Source organism: Haemaphysalis longicornis, unplaced genomic scaffold (genome assembly GCF_048455015.1).
Source record: "Haemaphysalis longicornis isolate Haplotype H1 unplaced genomic scaffold, Haemaphysalis longicornis Haplotype H1 scaffold_3, whole genome shotgun sequence".
NCBI lineage: Eukaryota > Metazoa > Arthropoda > Arachnida > Ixodida > Ixodidae > Haemaphysalis > Haemaphysalis longicornis.
This window is the reverse complement of record NW_027526335.1, coordinates 56,725,179-56,744,445: the sequence shown is the minus strand read 5'-3', so window position 1 is coordinate 56,744,445 and position 19,267 is coordinate 56,725,179. Positions and strand designations below refer to the sequence as shown.

The 19,267-nt window shown below is 46.3% G+C and overlaps 1 protein-coding gene across 1 annotated transcript in view; it reads right to left on the bottom strand.

Moving 5' to 3' along the window:
• Positions 1 to 19,267, bottom strand: part of LOC144174474 (corticotropin-releasing factor receptor 2-like) — a 309,774-nt gene that overhangs the window by 94,383 nt on the left and 196,124 nt on the right. Inside the window, exon 3 of the mRNA XM_077703189.1 lies at positions 7,001 to 7,095. Coding sequence (XP_077559315.1) covers positions 7,001 to 7,095 — 95 coding nt within the window. The remainder of the gene's footprint in view (positions 1 to 7,000; positions 7,096 to 19,267) is intronic.

Here is a 19,267-nt window from a genome sequence, read left to right as displayed (position 1 = left end):
CCCCCACATGGACGGATATGCGAAGAGACCCTATTCCATGTATTTGCGATTCTCGCCTACGCAGCAATACCCGCTTTAGAAAGCCTTGGTTGCACATGCCTTGTACGTTTTCTATTGACGAAGAATCGTGAAGCTTCTCGATACACGTGGCTGGTCACGTACACATACTTGAAGTTGAACTGGCAGATAACAGCTGGCTGTGGCTGTGTGTGAACATGGTGACATAGCGTCTCAGGAAGTTTTTGCGCCGCGTGTGTCTGTCCTTACTCCGTCCGTGTCCTTCTTTTTAGCGCAATCATTTTATTTAACAAAGGAGTACCAACGTGCACAGGACGCTACCCTTATTAGGTTCAGGAAGTTTCGGTTCGCGACAAGACGAACTGGAAGCCACTGGTCACCCATAGATTATAAATATCAAATTAGTGCGCTGCACGTGCCAATTAAAGTTAGCGATGATCAGTTGCAATCAAAAATATTTTAAAAAAATGTACGCCAATCGACCCTGTGAAGGTGACTGGAAAGTGAAGCTGTAAACGGCACCCACAGCGATTATCCATGCGAAGTCACTTGAATTCACGCACGTGGCTCTACAAACAGTAAAACCAGAGACATGTGAAATGCGTTTAACCACATCATTGGTTACTTCAAAGAGAGTACCTCTTTGCTAAGGTTAAATCAATGCATGAAAGGTGGTTGGATGAGTTGCATTGGTGAGGCACATGAGTGGGGTCTCTTTTTTATAAAATTTAAGAGGCGCAGGAAGGGTACGTATACGATGAAACACTCTGACAGTGTACTTATTTGGAATAAACGGGACGACAAAAAGGTTGATAAACAAAAAGGCTCACCATGTAACTTTGGTTTTTAAGAAATTTGTGCTAGCATCGATGAGTGGTATCGAAGTAAAAGCAAGAGCCATGTTACCCAACTGCCCTTGATACCTCGACAAACGGCGCTTCATCGAAAACTTTCTCCGTAATGTTCCCCTTCGAGAGAGGATGGTTTCCGATTTCCTTATCTCGGTTCATGTTTCTCTCTCATTGAAAATGTATAACAGGAACAGGACTAATTTGAATACAAGCACAAATTCTGGGGCAAAGGGCATACTAAACCTTTGTATAACTTTTTCAGGAGTTGGCCATCCCTTACGATTAAAGCAGCTGGTATTTCGCGTCGGTCTTAGGGCATTTTGGACGAAAGATTTGGGTATTTTCTTATTTTAATAGCGATATAGACTGTGCGGTAAGGAAGAAAGAAAGAAAGAAATTCACGCGCCCAGAGTGGGGACCGAACCCACGCATTTCGATGGCGTGGGTTCGGTCCCCACCCTGGGCGCGTGTTTTTCTTTCTTCCTTTCTTCCCTACCTATATTTAAAAAATGTTAACTTAACTAACCGCAGTAAAAAAATAGCCTAACAACACCCCTATCATCCTTTGGCGTTGAAGACTGCCGACCTATCTTCCTGTATTTCTTCAACGAGCCCCTCATTTCCTATATGTTATTCTGCGAAAGCCTAGCGAGGGTCTCGGTTCTGGCAGCCTTGATGTCAAGGTTTGATGCCTTGATGCCTTGATGCCTTGATAAGAGGGTTTCCCGCCAGTTACCCACTCATGACAGGCTGTAGACGTTCGTGTCACACCCCGGGGGTTGAAAAGAAGGTCCCCTTCTCCCCGTGCAGTCAGAGTGGTGGTAGCTACCACCAGCAAGAGTCAGATACACTTCTAGTAAATATAAATAGCCCAGACAGTGAAGGAGAACACAGTCGCCCAGATAGCCGAATTGGTAAGGCATTCGAGATCTAATCGAAAGGCGTGGGTTCGGTCCCCACTCTGGGCGCGTGTTTTTCTTTCTTTCTTTCTTCCTTATATTTAAAAAAATCTTAACTTCCCTAACCGCAGTAAAAAAATAGCCTAACAACACCCCTATCCTCCTTTGGCGTTGAAGACTGCCGACCTATCTTCCTGTATTTCCTTAACGAGCCCCTCATTTCCTATATATATATATATATATATATATATATATATATATATATATATATATATATATATATATATATATATATATATATTATAATGGGGTTGATGAGCAGGCTGTCCAGAACGCCGGGACAAGGTCTGGTTGTGCCAGAGGCCTAGATAGCTCGGGAGCCATTATTTCTGTGTTATTTCTACGAGTCCCTCATTTCCTATTCTGATTCGCTACATGCATAGCGAGGGCCTCTGTTCTGGCAGTATTGGTGCCATAGGGAGCTTAAAAGGGTTCAACGCTGGTTGACCACTCTCGACATGTCGTAGACACTCGAGTCACGGCGCGGGGAATAAAAAGAAGGTGCCCTTCACCCCGAGAAGTCAGAGTGGCGCTGGCTACCACCCCCAAGCACAGGAACAAAATTACATTGACATAAATACCCCAGAAAGCGGGGGAGAAAATCGCCCCGCCGGTAGCGTAGTGGTTATCGCACCAGACCGGTATTCTGGAGGTCGTGGGTTCGGATCCCACCTGGCGGGCATTTTTTCTTCGCTTTCTTTCTTTTATTCCAAATTCTTGATCTGTTTCAATGGCCTACCACAACCTCCCCTTTGCTTTCCGAGGTCTTCTTGACTGCCAATCCTTATTTCTGTGTTATTTCTACGAGTCCCTCATTTCCTATTCTGATTCGCTACATATCTATATATATATATATATATATATATATATAATATATATATATATATATATATATATATATACATACAGAAAGATAGGTCGGCAGTCTAGAACGCCAAAGGAGGCATAGGGGTGTGGTTAGGCTCTTTTTTTTACTACGGTTAATGAAGTTAACATTTTTTTAATTATACGGAAGAAAGAAAGAAAGAAAAACATGCGCCCAGAGTGGGGACCGAACCCACGCCTTTCGATTAGATCTCGAATGCCTTACCGATTTGGCTATCTGGGCGACTGTGTTCTCCTTCACTTTCTATACTATTTATATTTACTAGAAGTGTATCTGACGCTTGAGGGTGGTAGCCAGCGCCACTCTGACTACACGGGGAGAAGGGGACCTTCTTTTCAACACCCGGGACGTGTAGCCAGAGTGGCGCTGGCTACCACCCTCAAGCGTCAGATACACTTCTAGTAAATATAAATATTGCCGAAAGTGAAGGAGAACACAGTCACCCAGATAGCCGAATTGGTAAGGCATTCGAGATCTAATCGAAAGGCGTGGGTTCGGTCCCCACTCTGGGCGCGTGTTTTTCTTTCTTTCTTTCTTCCGTATATTTAAAAAAAAGTTAACTTCATTAACCGTAGTAAAAAAAAAGAGCCTAACCACACCCCTATGCCTCCTTTGGCGTTCTAGACTGCCGACCTATCTTTCTGTATTTTCTCAACGAGCCCCTAATTTCCTTACTATATATATATATACATACATTAATACCGGCCGTGGAACAACAGTACGAACAATTCCCAATACCAATATATATCAATGTAGCGTTAATCGGGTTTTGTGTTTTCGTACAATTTTTCCACAGGCAGTATTACTAATTTATTACTCATTTGTATTTCGGACAAACTGATCTAATATCCATTTTTAATTAAACGAGTGCTGGTATTCTTGTTTATGTACTTACCATATGCCGCAAATAGGCCTAAGGTTTGCTTTGCACAAAACACTGCTGACATGTACGAACCGCACCCACCAATGCAAGCTGCATGGAAAGGTGCGAGTTATACTAGCCTCCCATTCGGGTTCTTTGTTATTGCAGAAACACTCTGGCAACGGTATAGGGTCCCGCGGTAATTGTAACCCGTTCCAACAAGGTGACGCCAGAAATAGGACGCCAGGTGACCTTAAGGGGTACGCCAAGATGTGCTTCGTATGTAACAATTAAATTTTAAACGAGAAATCTCAACTGCGTATTGCAATTGCAACGTTGTAGAGCACCAATAGAAGTAGAGAATGCCGCATTTTCCGCGAAGAAGTCATTGGCGCAGAATACTTTTTAACGCCTTAAAGGCAACTCCCCAAATTTAAACTACTCGCTGCTCGAGCGCATCATTCAAGCATCGTTCGCCGTAGCGTGCTCTTGAAGCATGCATATCCCAACTGGGTGACGCCCGTGCTGCCGCCCTTCCTACATTAGCGGGAGCACACGGCGATTTCGGGCGGTGCATACGTTTTTCAATATTTCATCCAGGCGCCGTAAACTCTCCCAACTCCGAAGAACTCTCGCAGGAACTTCGGTAAACGCCATATTTTTAGGCACTTTGCAACTTTCTGCTTTTCTTCTATTTGCTCAGAAGGTCCACTTATCTAGCTGGAGAAATTTTATGTAACAGTCCCCGTGAAGAGATTTCCTGAATGGATTTCTTCCTGATAGAGTTTCCTGCGCGTGTTTGTATAACATATGCGCATTTATTTGCAGGTTGAATGAATCTTTTTGGCCGCAAAGAAGTGAGTTGAGCACACCAGCTGCCCAGAACGCCTCGTACGCAGACAGGTACGGCATCGGATCACAGGCTCCAGGGCCCGCAGAATGGGCTGAATTGGAATAGGCGGTGGCCTGTGTGGGCGCACAAAGAGGGGACGCTCCGCATTCTTTAATGTCCCCGCTCCCGGGTCAGAGGAGGCGCACCCCTGCGTAGGAGTATATTTTTACGGTACATTTCAATGAAAACGGCTGCATTACACTTAAATTGGGCCCCGAATAGGACGAGTTGGAAAATGGTCATGATGGCCAGCACGAATAAAAAGCTTTATCATTTCTTCCTAAAGGAAGTTGGGAGAAGCGCGAAAGCTTTCTCACGTGGAAACTGCGTCAAAAGTACGTCAAAAGCTTCGCTAAAAGTGCCTCTAACCTTCACTGAAAGTGAGTCCAATCAATCGGCAAACCTTCAAAGTACCAAATCGCAAACGAAAAACCAACCCATGCGACGATTTTTCGCGCACAAAGTAAACGCCCCTACGAATTTGACACAATAGAAGTGCGGTTTCATGCACGCGCTGTGTGTCTAGGGATCCTGTCAGCACTTTCGGTCAAACAACCGGTCTTTTGACCGGACTACATCGATCCCACTATGAAAGCTTTTGCTTTAGAAGCATGGGGAAAGTAGAGTGGACGGAGTCGACACAGGCGCTGTTTACAAACTGTAACTGCATCTGGAAAATATGCCTGTGCTGGCTTTCCTATAGACAATTCGTAAGTGTAAGCGTTTGTGTTTGATAAGCATTCGAGCTTTTGGAACGAATAAAGGAAGAGGGGGGGGGGGGTACCGGTTGATAACTACCCCCATTCTTGCTTAAATGAACTGTGTTTTCCCAACGAAATTTCAGGAGCTAGGCAGATTCGGTCATCCCCATTCTTCTTGTTCCGAGTTTTTGTTTGTGCTGCTGGTCATGAGCGTTAACACTTTGTTATAAAATAAGAATAATCAGGGATTTCAAATTACTTACGTTCAGTTGGCGGGTATTTTGAGGTAGAAAATAAAATAAAATAAACGCGATATTTTCGATACCGCTACTAAAGCACATTTTTCATTGATCATACGATGCAAAACAAGCTACTCGAACTGTATCTGAAGATCGTATATAAGATACACCTGCCTGAGGTGCTGCCCAGCAGTCATTTCTATCACAGAATATTATTCCCCAAATATTTGAAGTCGCTGTTCTCAACAATGTTTGATGTGATTTCTTGTTCCTAGTGAAGGCGGCTTGGTATAGGAGCGAAACAAGTCAGTTGACGTGAAAAAAGGGGTGAGGAAAATTTCGTGTCATTGCGAGAAAAAATTTAACCCAGTTCTACACAGTGTGGAATGTGTTGAAACAGTGCAGCTGACGTTTTCGTATGTCGGCTCGAGTGTCAACGTGCGCTAGCCAGAGAACGGCAGCGCCGTCGCCGCGCAAATTATATGGTTCCCGAAAAGGAACGTGCAGCTAAACAACAGTGGTAGAAGGCTCCCTGGCATCTCCCTCACCTAGCGGGAGGGCGAGAACCCTGCCCCTGTGAGACCACTCCGCCCTCTAACGGTGGGTTTGGGAACCGCCGGCGAGGCAGTTCTCAGACCCACCGGTAGAGACCGCCGGCGGGTCTGGGAACCTGGAAATTGGGAACTGGAACTGGAACTGAAATTGAGAACTGGAAATTTAGAAGGAAGCATTCTGTGGCAATACGAGAGGGGGTGCATTGCTCTTCGAAGCACGGGCGGGGTGCCTGAGAACCCGGGCATACACGGGCATCTACAGGCAGCAGGATGAAACATGTGCATGCTGCGGGAGTGATCGGTAAACTATAGACCATGTTGTCAGGGGCTGCACAGAGATAGGACCACCGCGGAGGGAGGGGGAAATGACGCTGGCGGAGGCTTTGGGATTTGGGGCGAGGGGGAACCTGAACTTGAAAGCCATAGAGGTGACGAAGAGGCGACTGGAGTGGTGGTGGAAGAAAAGTAGGGAAGGGATGGGTACGCAAGCGGAGTAATCAAACGGATGAGAATTTAGAACAGCGGGGGGAGGAAAAATAGGGGTGGGAGCGATGAGAATTTAAAGCAGGGGTAAGGGGGAGATGGGGAGGAAGGAAGCAAATCCATTAGGTTAGCTAGGAGTAGGGCAAGTACGCGTAATAAAACAGGCAAGTCGGTTGCAGACAACCGACGCCCCTGTTCAAAGGGAGATCCACTAATAATAATAATCATCATCATCATCAACATCATCATCGTCATCATCATCATCATACCTGCTCCTGGCTCTGCGTGATGCCCGAACTTGACCAGACGAACGAAAAGGCTCGAGTTACAACAGCTTCGCTGTTGGAAGAACAAAAGACGTGTGCGTGAGAGAGAACAATTTATAATTCCAGACGCGATAGCAGACGTAGTGTGGGCTGCAGAACAACAACAAGACGTCCCTCGAGACGTGGCCTCTAAAAATTTGCATGTGGCATCACGGGAACGGCTCACCCAACATCACAACTTCCCTGTTAAGGCTGGTCAATTGCCCAGGCAGCAATTTCTCAGACGTACCTTGTTGTCGAGGATCTTCATGCAGTCTGTGTAGTTGGTCCAGTTCCCCCACAGCCACTCTCCGTCAGGCCCACAGACACGGTACGCGTAGAGGTCTGCGAGGGACCGACAGAATGTAACGTTTCTAACCATTCATCGGAAGAAAAATGACAGAGTACGCTGTTCTTTGGAAAAGGAAGAATTTGTACCTGTACAGAAACAAAGTCAGCAATTGGTTTGTTTTTTTTTTAGGGGGGAATGGAATGGAGCTTGAAATTTAACGTCAGGTGAAGTTTTATTTATTTATTTATTTATTTATTCATTTATTTATTTACTTTATTTTTTATTTATTTTTATTTATTTATTTATTTATTTATTTATTTATTTATTTATTTATTTATTTATTTATTTATTTATTTATTTATTTATTTTTATTTATTAGAATACCCTCAGGGCCCGTAGGGCATTACAGAGGGTATATTTTATGAAATTGATTAAATGACAGTGAGCATCTGGAAGACAACCGAAAGGTCAACATTACATTAAGTACACTTGCGCAGCAAACCCATCCACATTGCATGGGGGGTATGCGAGAGATTCAAACCATACCTCGGTAATAAAAAATAGGCAAAGAAAGAGGTAAATAATGTATACTGCAGTGCAGCACAGAACCCCTCAACGCCCTTCTACGAAGTCAAGTTCATTAGAGCAATATTTCCTCCTCGAAAAAGAAAGTAAGTGTAAATACTAATGCCAAAGGGGCAGTGATCAAAGTGTGACGTTCACAGACGATTGTCGGCGAATCAAATTTCGCGGCGTTCGCTATGCGCGTCTTTATCTGGGAAGCCACTCCTTCCTAGAAGCACGCAAGTACATTGAGAGGGTTGTCGATCAAACAAGAACAGTCTACGTTTACGAGTAAAAGGTTACACCCTGCTCCTATAAAACACGATTGCTCCGCGCGGCATACGACTGAAGGAGCAAACAGGCGCTCAGCTTGAAACACAGAATAATATAACCAGGCGCTCCCGCGCCATGGTAATGAAACATGAAGAGAACGATTACCAGGGAATCTCAAATTGAGTCTGTACAGTATGATCAACAGTAGTTAATTTCCGCAATGATCTCTAGAACAAGTGTGAGCGTCACTATGTAACGTTGGTGTTCAGAACAAAAAAGGCAACATTTTGAAACAGCCTTTAAAGGCATTGATAACGTTGTGTTCACGATGATATAGTTCATGATTATTGAATGTTGCTGGCGGAAACTCGTAATGTAATGTGTTTTGAAGTAGCTCAATAAGGCCGGGTTCAGAGTTGCCGCAACCGACGTAATAAATTTAAGAACAACGAGAGTGGAAAGTTGGGCTTGTCGGTGATGCATTCTTGTAGGGCTCATCCTCGTCCCATCTCTTCTCTCGTCCTGTGTCTGCCTCGCGCTTTGCCTACAAGAACGACGTCACTTTACGTCTCAGCCAACCGAACTGCGTGACACGGCGTTTTTCTTTTTTTCTGACGTTCATAGACCACGATACGGCTTTTACAGCGGTAGTCTGAACATGGCCTTAGAAGCAACCGTCTGCATCAATGCTCTTAATTTTGAAGCCTGCACGGCCGCCGACCCGTTGCTAAACAGACAAGTATGTAAGACTACACTTCTTGCGCTTCTCATTAATTTCTATGCAGAACGGCTTTTTGCGTCTAGCTTCTTGTGCCGGGCACTGTGCCTCCTCTTTTCAGAAAGTTTCTGCGCCTACATGTGGTGTTTGTTAGTAGTTCTAAAACCGGCGCCAACGAACTTTTCACAGTCCGCCGTCATGAGCGTGTCACCCGCTTGATTATTATCTCGCGCTGCACAGTCTAAAATGCGGCATCAAAAAGCAGTAGGCTGGATGTGGCCTGCAGTAATTAAACGTAGTCCATTAGATGACGAGCACTTTTAATTAAGAGCGCGCCACTAGCCTTGGTTGCGCACTTATGTATTGCCCGAATATGCCCAACCTTTCGCGTGGGATATTTTTGCAGATGCCTCTATTGTAGACACTTGTCGAAGAAATGTCTTGAGTACAAAAGCGCTGTTGGCATAAATCAACAGATGTAGAAAATTCTACTTCACGGATGCAGAAAGCCTCTCTCGTTTGCAGTTTATAACACGCTTGCGCAAAGGTTGATGCGCAGTACAAGGTATGCGACGGCCCTACGTTAGGCCTAACATCTCGCTTCGAGGTACAACATTGTCAGCCGCTACCCGCCAGTCGACCTACAGAGAGTTTAACTTTGATTCGAATGACGAAAGGCTCAACCTGAATGTAACTTCTAACGTTGAAGCCTAAACATAACATCCCAGAATGAAAGATCGTGACCTGATGTCTGACGTCGTTGTAAACAAGGTTTTGACCGAAAAATACAAGCGCTCGCGCCGGGCTAGACTCATGGCCATTCGCTCGCGGCGGCATTTCAACAAGTCCTGCAGTAACGAATGGTTCAATGGCACGCAAGAAGGTGAGCGCGTGAAAATTGAATTGGCTTGAGGGAACATCCGCCGTGTTTATCCTGGGAGGAGCGTGAGAGGTGGGCTTGAGAGAGGAGGGAGGCCTTTACGTGGCAGGGGCGGCATATTGTCTTTTCACGGCATTTGTAGTGGAAATGAGCCGACACGCGATCAATTTGTTTTTAACACGAAAGCGTTTTATTCCCGGATGCACGAAGATTTCGCTGACGTCATATCCATTACGGAAGTGATGCCTGTACAACTAAGAAAGCGGCCTGTAAAGGGTGCACCCCTGCACACAGGGTCTTGTTGCGGGGAAGCAACCTTTAGTACTAAAGAGTACGTTATTCACTGACGTCATATCCGTCACGGAAATGACGCCACTAAATCTTCGCCAAAGCGACCCGTCAGCAGGACGTCGCTAGCCAAGCACACCCACAAGACAGCCGCTGACCCGCAAATCACACTCAGCTATAGATTTCGCTGCCCATTTCACTTTCGTGTTTTACTGATTCCTATGACAGAGGAATCAACCACAGTTTTTTTTTCACCTGTACTGTTTCCGTAAGCCGAAATCACCTGCGCGAAATCGCTGCCAGAAATTTTGCTGGCGATCGCTAATATGCTTCGCGTCTGGCACGTCTCCTCAACCACCCGCCAACGTGAGGAGCACTTGTTGGCAATCCGTAATCAAGCAGGAAGGAAGGAATAGAACGGGTAATGGTGAAGGGAAAGGGGAAGTGCGGAAGCGCACACTTACTCCGTGTTCACCAAGCGGAGCGCCTTCTCAATCACTCCGCCCCTTCGGAACTGCGCCCTACCCAAATCTCGCGTGAGCTCACTCAGCGCCCCGACGCCGTGGACAGCTCAAGACACAACCCTTCCGCCGCCCCCCCCCCCCCCCTCCCGCCCTCTCCACCACCCCGACTGCTGCACTGTGCAAGCATACAGCCGTCCCTACGAAAAAAAGCAGTGCTTAATCGATTATCGAAACGTCTCAAAACGAAAAAATAAAAGAACCCTGTCCTTGGAAACGAACAGGAATCGGACAGGAATTGTATCGGAAAACTGTAAACGGCAAAGAAGCGAGCGAAAGCGTCGTATCAAATACACGTTCTTTTACTACGTCTTTTTTGTCTTTCCTCGCAACTCGCTGCTACGGTACGCTTAATACGAAGGACAGTAAAGATATTTTGTGCTTCGTAGGATGACAGATCCACCGCGCTCAAGTTTTGAAGTGCCCAAGACATCGCAAACTCAGTTGGACGTTTTCTTGTGAGTAGGATGCGTAGCCTTTCGATTTTACTGGAAAGTGAAGACTAGAGTCCAATTTATTTGTGCAAGTAGCAAAGGTAAGGCGAGGTAGATTCAGTACGGAAAGAAAAAAAGTGTTCGATAAGCAATAAAATCTGAAACAGAGAAGGTTTGACTCGAATCCGGGGTATCAAATTCAGGCCGGGTGGCTCGAAGAGCGGTAAGATTATTAGAAAAAGAAAATAAGGCTGACACAGAAGCTGGTGGGGCCGCCAACGTAAGTCTTGGAGGATGTGCGTCGTGCGCTCCTCTGAATTTAACGTCCGAAAAATACGAAATCTAGGGAAATAATTTGGTCCACTTCCCAAACTCAGGGCCACGGAGAGTAACCCTTTTGTTCAGTTGAATCGGGAGCTCTAAAGACGGGACAAAATACGAGTAGAAATGAGCCTCCCCCCCCCCCCCCCCTCTTCCCACAAGGGTTAAAGTTTTTAAATTGTTTCAGAATGGCTTTATAAGAGATCAGAGAGGGGCTGACGACAGTCTCTAGCAATAGAATTGCGATGGTGCGTGGCATTCGAAGTTTCCCTAATAAATTGGTTGCGTGCGCACTTCAAAGTGTTACATATCAGCTACCGAACGGCACGAGACGCTATTCCACCAGATTTTGTTAGTTCTTGCCTATAGCTCGTCTTTGTAACGATCACCATAGGACACAAAAATGTTAATGGCGATATTTAAAAATCTAGAGGGACAGCTCTGCTGCCACTGATGATAGTCAACAGACACCATTGGTGGCGTGCTTTAATTCAAAAAAAAGGAAATGAAATAGTAAGAATTTGTGTTGTGACGCCTCTATGTGAGTTAAAGATTTTATTTGGCTGCGCGAATTCGAATGCCCCATCTAGGAGTGGAAGAAAAGAAATTCCGATAGCAGGTAAAGTCAAAGGCAGCCACTTGTGGAGCAATATAAACCTTCCCAACCGGAGCTGACAGCTGATAAAGCTTGCCTGATGCATTCCAATCCATGAATAAGGACACTCAATAAAAGATAATGCGAAGTATACGAATCATTGCTTGGTGATTTATGGCAATAATTATGAAGGGGGGTTGAGATGAATTAATATTTGTTAAGATGGATTGGGGTGGAATAAAATCGAATAAGGCGCTATTAAGTAGACCACCATAGATTAAGAGGGATCAAGACAGCAAAATAGCGTGGCTGCTGTGTAGACGGACGGACGTGATTTAAAAGGTACCCGTCAGAATAGCCTTCCAGGCTTTCGCCTTCAAAGCACCCAAGCAGTAAGTCAGTCAGTCAATCAATCAATCAATCAATCAATAAGTAAATATGATTTCTCGTCTTATGTAAAATATTTGCAGGCGTTTGTATTCGGTGGCCAGGATAGCATACATATGCTGGAGTGATTAAAATTGAATTTTCATGGTTTCTTGAAAGAAAGATATATTATGTACCGGGAATCTGTTTTTCCACCTTGTTTACGGTCTCAAGTGTCCACCGTAAAGGCGTTTTCGTTGCCGCCAGTTACTGATTCACACAAATCCTCGATGCCCTTAGCAATAGTTTTAAGACACATGTGTATATTGCAAAACAGGGGGTGGGAAAGAAATAAAGCTGGTAAACTTCATCAATGCGACTAAGCAAAACGACATTCTTTGATGCTATTGTAGCTGTCTCTGGAGTGCCCATTGCAAAGTACGAAGGGGGTATAGCGGGTTCCCGTTCGCTGAGCCGAATCCCTCATGAGTTATGATACCAATCAGAAGACGGGGAATTGTGTCGTTACTCAAATGTTCCGTAATCCTAGCAATCTGACATTCATTCATGCCGAAACATCTATGCTCGCTGATTAAACCCTGGAAAAAATATCGTCTCCTGAACTATAGCTTGCCTCGCCAGGTCTCACCTTGATTACTCTGTCCGAATCCAGCCTCCGCGCCTACGCCGTTGTTGAGATGTGAATGCTTTGTGCCTTCGCAGGAGGCCGAGAGATGTGATACATTGGCGTGGTTTCTTAATCCACAAAGCCGACTGAATAGGACATGTTCTGACTTGGGTCGATGGGCTACAAAACCCACTCGACGGCTTCCGGCTGTTATTGCGAATGAATTCGTAATCTCGCGCAGGGGGGCGCAGTCAAGAAATCCCCGACAGAATGAAGCTCAGCTAGGGGACAAACTTCTACTGAAGGGGCCTCCACCAAGCGGGGGCAAGCGGGGGCGTTGCAGAGATAAAAGAGGGATGAAAATAAATCGAGTACTAGTGCCGTTTATTTTATATCAATCAATCAATCAATCAGTCAGTCAGTCAGTCAGTCAGTCAGTCAGTCAGTCAGTCAGTCAGTCAGTCAGTCAGTCCATCAATCAATCACTCAATCAATCAATCAATCAATCAATCAATCAATCAATCAATCAATCAATCAATCAATCAATCAATCAATCAATCAATCAATCAATCAAGTGTCCGTATAAAATTTGTTTCAGAGACTGCGGTGAGGCGAACAGATTATTACAAAGCGGTGTCAGCCCTTTTTCGAGATGACTGAGTTTTTCCTGTCATTTGCATGCAAATTCTATTAATCTTGCAGGCAGCAGCTCATCGGCAGTCAAGGGATAAATAATATTTCCGTTCTATTCAAGAAAACTGTTCCATGCGCTATTTTCTTCTCACGATACGATTCGCGTGTAATGTTGAATGACAGTGTGTGTTCAGGCCAAATGATAAAAGAACCAAGAGTTTTAGTGTTCATAGACCCTGCGAAAATAGACACATATTGGTATCGGCAATCCAAGGAAAAAATTATTTCATTAGGTGAAAACTCCGAAAAATGTTTACGTTACTTTGTTCCGTTTTCTCAGAACAAGTAGTGTTGCTAAACAGCACGCTATTCTTACTTTTCTAAGGTATGTTCGGTCCACGGGGCGGACGTGGGGCCGAGTCGACTTGCGCAAAAATAGAGGCTCACTATTGTAACTACAACTTGCGAGGCGCAAAGATAAAAGCGAGGAAGGAGCTAGGGAAAACGTAAATGTGAGTCAGAAATACTTGAGCGTGCAGGCGTGAAACTTTATTCAAGGATTGGTTACGAGTGGTGTGCTTTCTAGTGCAGCAAGATGGCATTTCTTGCCGTGTATTTCGCTGCAAGCGACAAAGAAAGGCTGTGGTTTGACGTCTAGGACAAGAAGAGAAATCATCAGGTAGATACAAAGAGGTTCGCCACTCGAATAAACTCCAGAAGCTAACGAATACGGGGCCTAGTGTGTGCTCCAAACGGAGGCCCCATCGCTGCAAGAGGCTGTGTGCTTGCGGTACGCCAGGTGATACAGCACAACAGAAAGAAGTGGATGTCGGCTTCCTCTTCCTTTCTTGGGGTTGAAGGAGTACTGAAACGAAATTTTCGTGTTACGTTTTTTTCGCTGCTATGCGTGCCTACCAGCCCACTAATCATAGAATGACGTATTAAACGGTCGAGCGCAGCGGAAACATTCATTTATGGCGTCGTTTTTTCGTGTCAGTTTCGGTTTCGACAAAACTAACGCCGAGCCGCCGCCATGACAGGAGGTATCACGTGACGTCACCATTCTTGCCGTACCGCTGCCGCTCTGGACGCGCGCGCGCCCAGACCGGCCGAGGTCTTCACCATCCCCACGCTCCCGGGAGCATGACGTCAGTCCCAAAACCATGACGTGTACACATGCCGGAGCAGCGCCGGCCAACCACTGCCAGCGCGCCGGTTTCGTCCCGGGAGCCCCGACGTCGGCAGTTTGGGGCAAGTAGCAGATGATGTCATGCTGGCCCGCTCTGGGCTTTCAAGGGCGGGCGAAGATTAAAACGGATTTAAAATATGTTCCGCCGAACGGTTGCTGTTGAAACTTGCTGGGAGATATCTCCTGATAAAAAAGAAGCATTTTACATAGTTATCTCAGCTTTGAAATTTCGTGTCAGTACTCCTTAAAGGGGGGGGGGGGGGGCAGCGGTATCCCTGAAATGAAATCCCACGTACGATATTGTCGCAGCCCCCGGTAATGCATGCGCGGCTCCAGACGCCGTACGCTCGAAAATGCCGACGCCAGCTTTTTTTGCCCGACGGGCCTTTGGTGCTTTCGAATTATAAAAGAGGCGTGAAGAATTGAAACCCAGAGCAAAGCAGGACATCTGAACCTTAAACACCGATGGCCGGCTTATCCGAAATCTTGCAGATAACTGCGGTGCAGCGATTGTGATAGAAATGTGTTTTCCCGTGAATCGGGAAGTTTTTGGTGTTCCGGAAATGGGAACGTAGGTTGCACGCGAAGGCGGGCCAGCGTTGCAGGTGCTACCTGCCCTGTAGCGTGACTAACCGCGCGGACTCCTGGAATGCAGTGCGCTCTGGTTCATCCCGATCACCCGCCACTGGCATGTTCCTGGTAATGTTGCGACAAAGGAGTGATGGAATGGAATAATCGACCTGGGCTACCGCGCGCTGCCACAGGTGCTGCCATGGTACGCTTGACCGAGCTTCACCGCTACCGCTAGTTCGCGGAAAGTCGGCACGGTCGATGGACGGGTTCCACGGATGACGCAGCGACAACAAAGGACCGCCTCGCAGGCAATGTTCCTCTCGTCGCACCTCAGTCATAGAGATTACGGAACCGTCCAACGTAAGACCGGAGTGAGCGGCTATTTTAGGCTACTTTAGTCATTCCTGATTGAACCACAACGCCGCCATTCGATATGTCATTATTATGCCTGAAGCATCCCCCGCACTGGCGGCCTCGAGACTCCTGATATCTTTCCTTGGACGTGGCTTGCTGCAGTGAAGCTACGAAAAAATGAACGCATGCGAAATAGGTAGAGCCAGGAAAAAATTGTTGCACACGTGTTTAGTCTATATAAAAGGGATCGCAGTGCTAACGATTTTCTTAAACTGTTCAATTTCAGCTATGGCAGAAACTTTGAAGTACCGCCACAGCTTGAAAAGTTACGTTCAATGCATGGGCGAACCACAGAACGAGAGCCAGCAAACATTTTTACCGTAGACGCGCTCGAGAATTTAAGGTTTTTAGGAAAAGATGGGGTTTAAACTCAGAATACGAAGAAAACATGACGGTACTTAGTTTAAACATGCAGTGGCGTCGAATGAAAACAATATCAGGCCGCAGTGCGACATAGTGATTTCTGTTGAAATCAGGAGGTGGACGTATAGTTCTCAGATCTGCATTAACATGATCAGTCAGGCTAAGCGAAAGCACTTTGACTTTGCAGTGCTTGATAGTAGAAAACGTAGGTTTTCGATTGTCTTGAAAGCGAATGTATTGAAAGTAACCTAGAAAGATGAGCAGGGGTCATACATATTTTGTTATAACAATTAAAGCGTTGATATGTCCTAGTGAAACGTGTAGCCATGTTTTATACGTTCAGACGTAACATAAAAGCAAGATACTGCCGATTTCACGCAGCCACGAGACTTGGTAATTCATTTTAGTTATACTTATGGCGCGGGGCGTCGAGGTTCTGACTGCACGTTACTCGAGAAATTCGTGTACTCCTAATATTTATTGGCAACGAAATTATTCCTTATCACATCACCTACTTCGAAGAGCGCGTACAATTCACGTAGTTACTTTTATATGTGAAGCTAGGCGCGTTTACGTTTTTGTTCTAGCGATTTTTAGCTGTGCCTGTTGAACGAGCAACGTTCACTTCTAGTGAGTTTTGGCACAAAATGACTTCATCCATATATGCTAAAAGTTATAGGACGGAATGGACTGAATTCTGCCGTGTGCTATAGCAGCAGTTCAACGCCAACCGAACCGAAAAGTGCAATATTTATGGTGGTTTGTGGTGTCTTTCATTCCTTCTTCCAAGAAACTCTAACGCACCAACGTAACCTAAAAATTTGTGTGTATTCCTCCTAATTTTTGGTAATTGCAGCCTACAGGTATGCTCTACAAAGATACGTGTTTTTTAAAGCTGTCTATGTAGGATAGTGTAGAAAGTATACGTTTTCGTTTTAAGCGCTGAAGCGTTTTTTTTTTTTTGAGCAACCATGAGCACAAACCTTGTAAAGCCTTGTTTCTGCCAGAAAACACATAATTGTCGTTATTAACACATTATATTTTTACAACAGTGCTAATGTGGACTATTTGCCGCACAATCTAAGAAGTAAAAAAAAATACAAATGCACAAAGAAAACTGTAAGAGACTAATTCCCCGCCTCTGTGTGATTGAGACAAAAAAAAAATCCGAAAAACAAACAAAAGCGCAAATTTCGCCAAAAGGAACCAACCTTTTAACTCCTTGTATCTACACACAAATGTACAATTCGTGAAGTTAGGGCGTTTAATCTTCGTATTACTGTAAATGTAGCTCTTTGCCTGCTGTGGTATCTCAGTGGGTATGGCGCTGGGCTGCTGAGCCCAAGGACGTGGTCCCCGGTGGTTGCTTTTAACAGCGAAGCTGTTGAGCAAATCGTTTGTTTGTGGTGCCTGCAGTTTAAAACACCAAGAAAATGCATGCCGAGCGCTCGCGCCTGTGTGCCTCGAGTGCACGTTCGTCAAGCTAAGGATACCCACTTAGGGAGATTGGCCAACATTCACCACAAAAAAACTGTGCAAAGTTCGCCGTGTCGGGGCAACACTTGCTCGGAACGAGAAACTCACGCCATAGAGTATTCGTTAGTGCGTCCCTCACGCCGAAAAAAAAAAGAAACGAGCGCACGTCCTTCAAGCCAAGCATACCCAATTACCTACCAACTTAAGGAGCTTGGCCAAAGCTGCCCCCCCCCCCCCCCACACCTCACCCAAGAAAAAAAAAAAAAAAAAACTCCAGCGTTCGCCGTATCGTGGCAACACTTGCTCGTATTTTCCCTTAGTTTGAAATCATCAGCTTCTTCAACAATGAAACCGCAATCAGACTCGGCGAATCCCCCTGCCCCTTACGTGCCATTCTTGTTATGGCTCCAACCAACAGGGGTGCAGGCATTTGCGGACGCTGGGGCCAAGGCGACGTGGTGACCTAAACATTGCAATGTCCTTCCCAACCAGAGTCGTGTCAAACGTGCTCCTAGGAAACACGCCGCACCCTGCCGTTTATGCTGGCCGAGCTTACGGCCATCCGGGACGGCTTGCAAGCACTAACTGCTGCTCTTCATCAAGCCCCTGGAGGTACTACTTTACAAATTTATACATACTTCACGGCGGCTATGCGTGATTTACGTCGAGTGAATAACAACTCGGCTATCTCGAGGGACATTCATGACATACTGGATACGTACCCCTGCCCTCTGCGGCTCTCGTGGGTCCGGCGAAATACGCTTCCCGCTCACATTGCGGCGGATGGTGCCTGCCACAATGCATTTGTTCCACGACCATTGCCTTTACTGACACTACATACCCCAGGACAGTTTTTCCAAAGGGAAGAAGATCTTAGTCGCGCCACACGAGCTCTACTTCCACCGTGTGGAACGGACCTCCCTAGCAGACTCGCTCGCTGGGAGGAGGTCTTGCTGCGAAGACTTCATGTTGGTGCGGTCCTCTCTATCGCTGTTACCTGGGAGTGGCCACCACGTTACCATGCCCCGTTTGCACAAAACTGCCCCTCTTGCACGGCTCTTGCCGAAGATGCGGACACTGAACATTTGCTGTGGACGTGCCCTTCATTGAAAGCGGCGAGAACAAGACACCTCCGAGGCACAGGCCTCCACCCTGGCAGACCACCTGACCTTCATCGGTGGATTTGGGTACCCCATCACGCTCCCTCTTTACGTTTCTTTGCGAAACGGGGGTTAATCTATGCCTGTGACGTAGTATTTATGCCAACGGGCATACTATCGCAATAAAAACAAAACCCAGCCAACTTGCTCGGAACGAGAAAAGTAAGGAAACCACACATAAAACGTGAGACTTGGAGTTACAGAGGAACGCCTATGGCGACTCACCCAGAAGACACATGCACACCCCTGCCGATATCGACTTCACCTTATCTACCCTTCCTTGTACCCCACCCCTTTGTGCCCCGACTGCGGGCCCCTCGATACCCAAGACCACTGCATGCGGCAGTGCCCCCAAAACCCATTCCCCCCTTTCACAGACGGAGAGCCCTGGGCGAAGGCGTTGTGCAGCTCGGACCGTAAGGTCCAGGATAAGATCATCCAGCGAGCTGCAATGGTCACCGGCCGGTTACCACCGCCGGTCACCCGCCACCCAGACTGGCCCCATGGGGCTCAAATGAAGTCTCTCTCTCTCTCTCTCTCTCTCTCTCTCTCTCTCTCTCTCTCTCTCTCTCTCTCTCTCTCTCTCTCTCCTTACAACGGCCAGGACGTCAGAATCGGTTTGGCAGAGTCCGTCGCCTTACCCACTCTGCAACGACCGTGAGCTAATACCAAAGTCAAACTAAAATAATACCAAAGTATTACCAAAATACCAGAGTCAAATGGCTGACTCACACGGTCGCGACTGTGGGGAGAGGAATCACGCCATCTGCTCGAGCCAAAGCATGGGATAGTGTACACGTTGCACCTGCGGCACCTTGTTAGAGTGGGC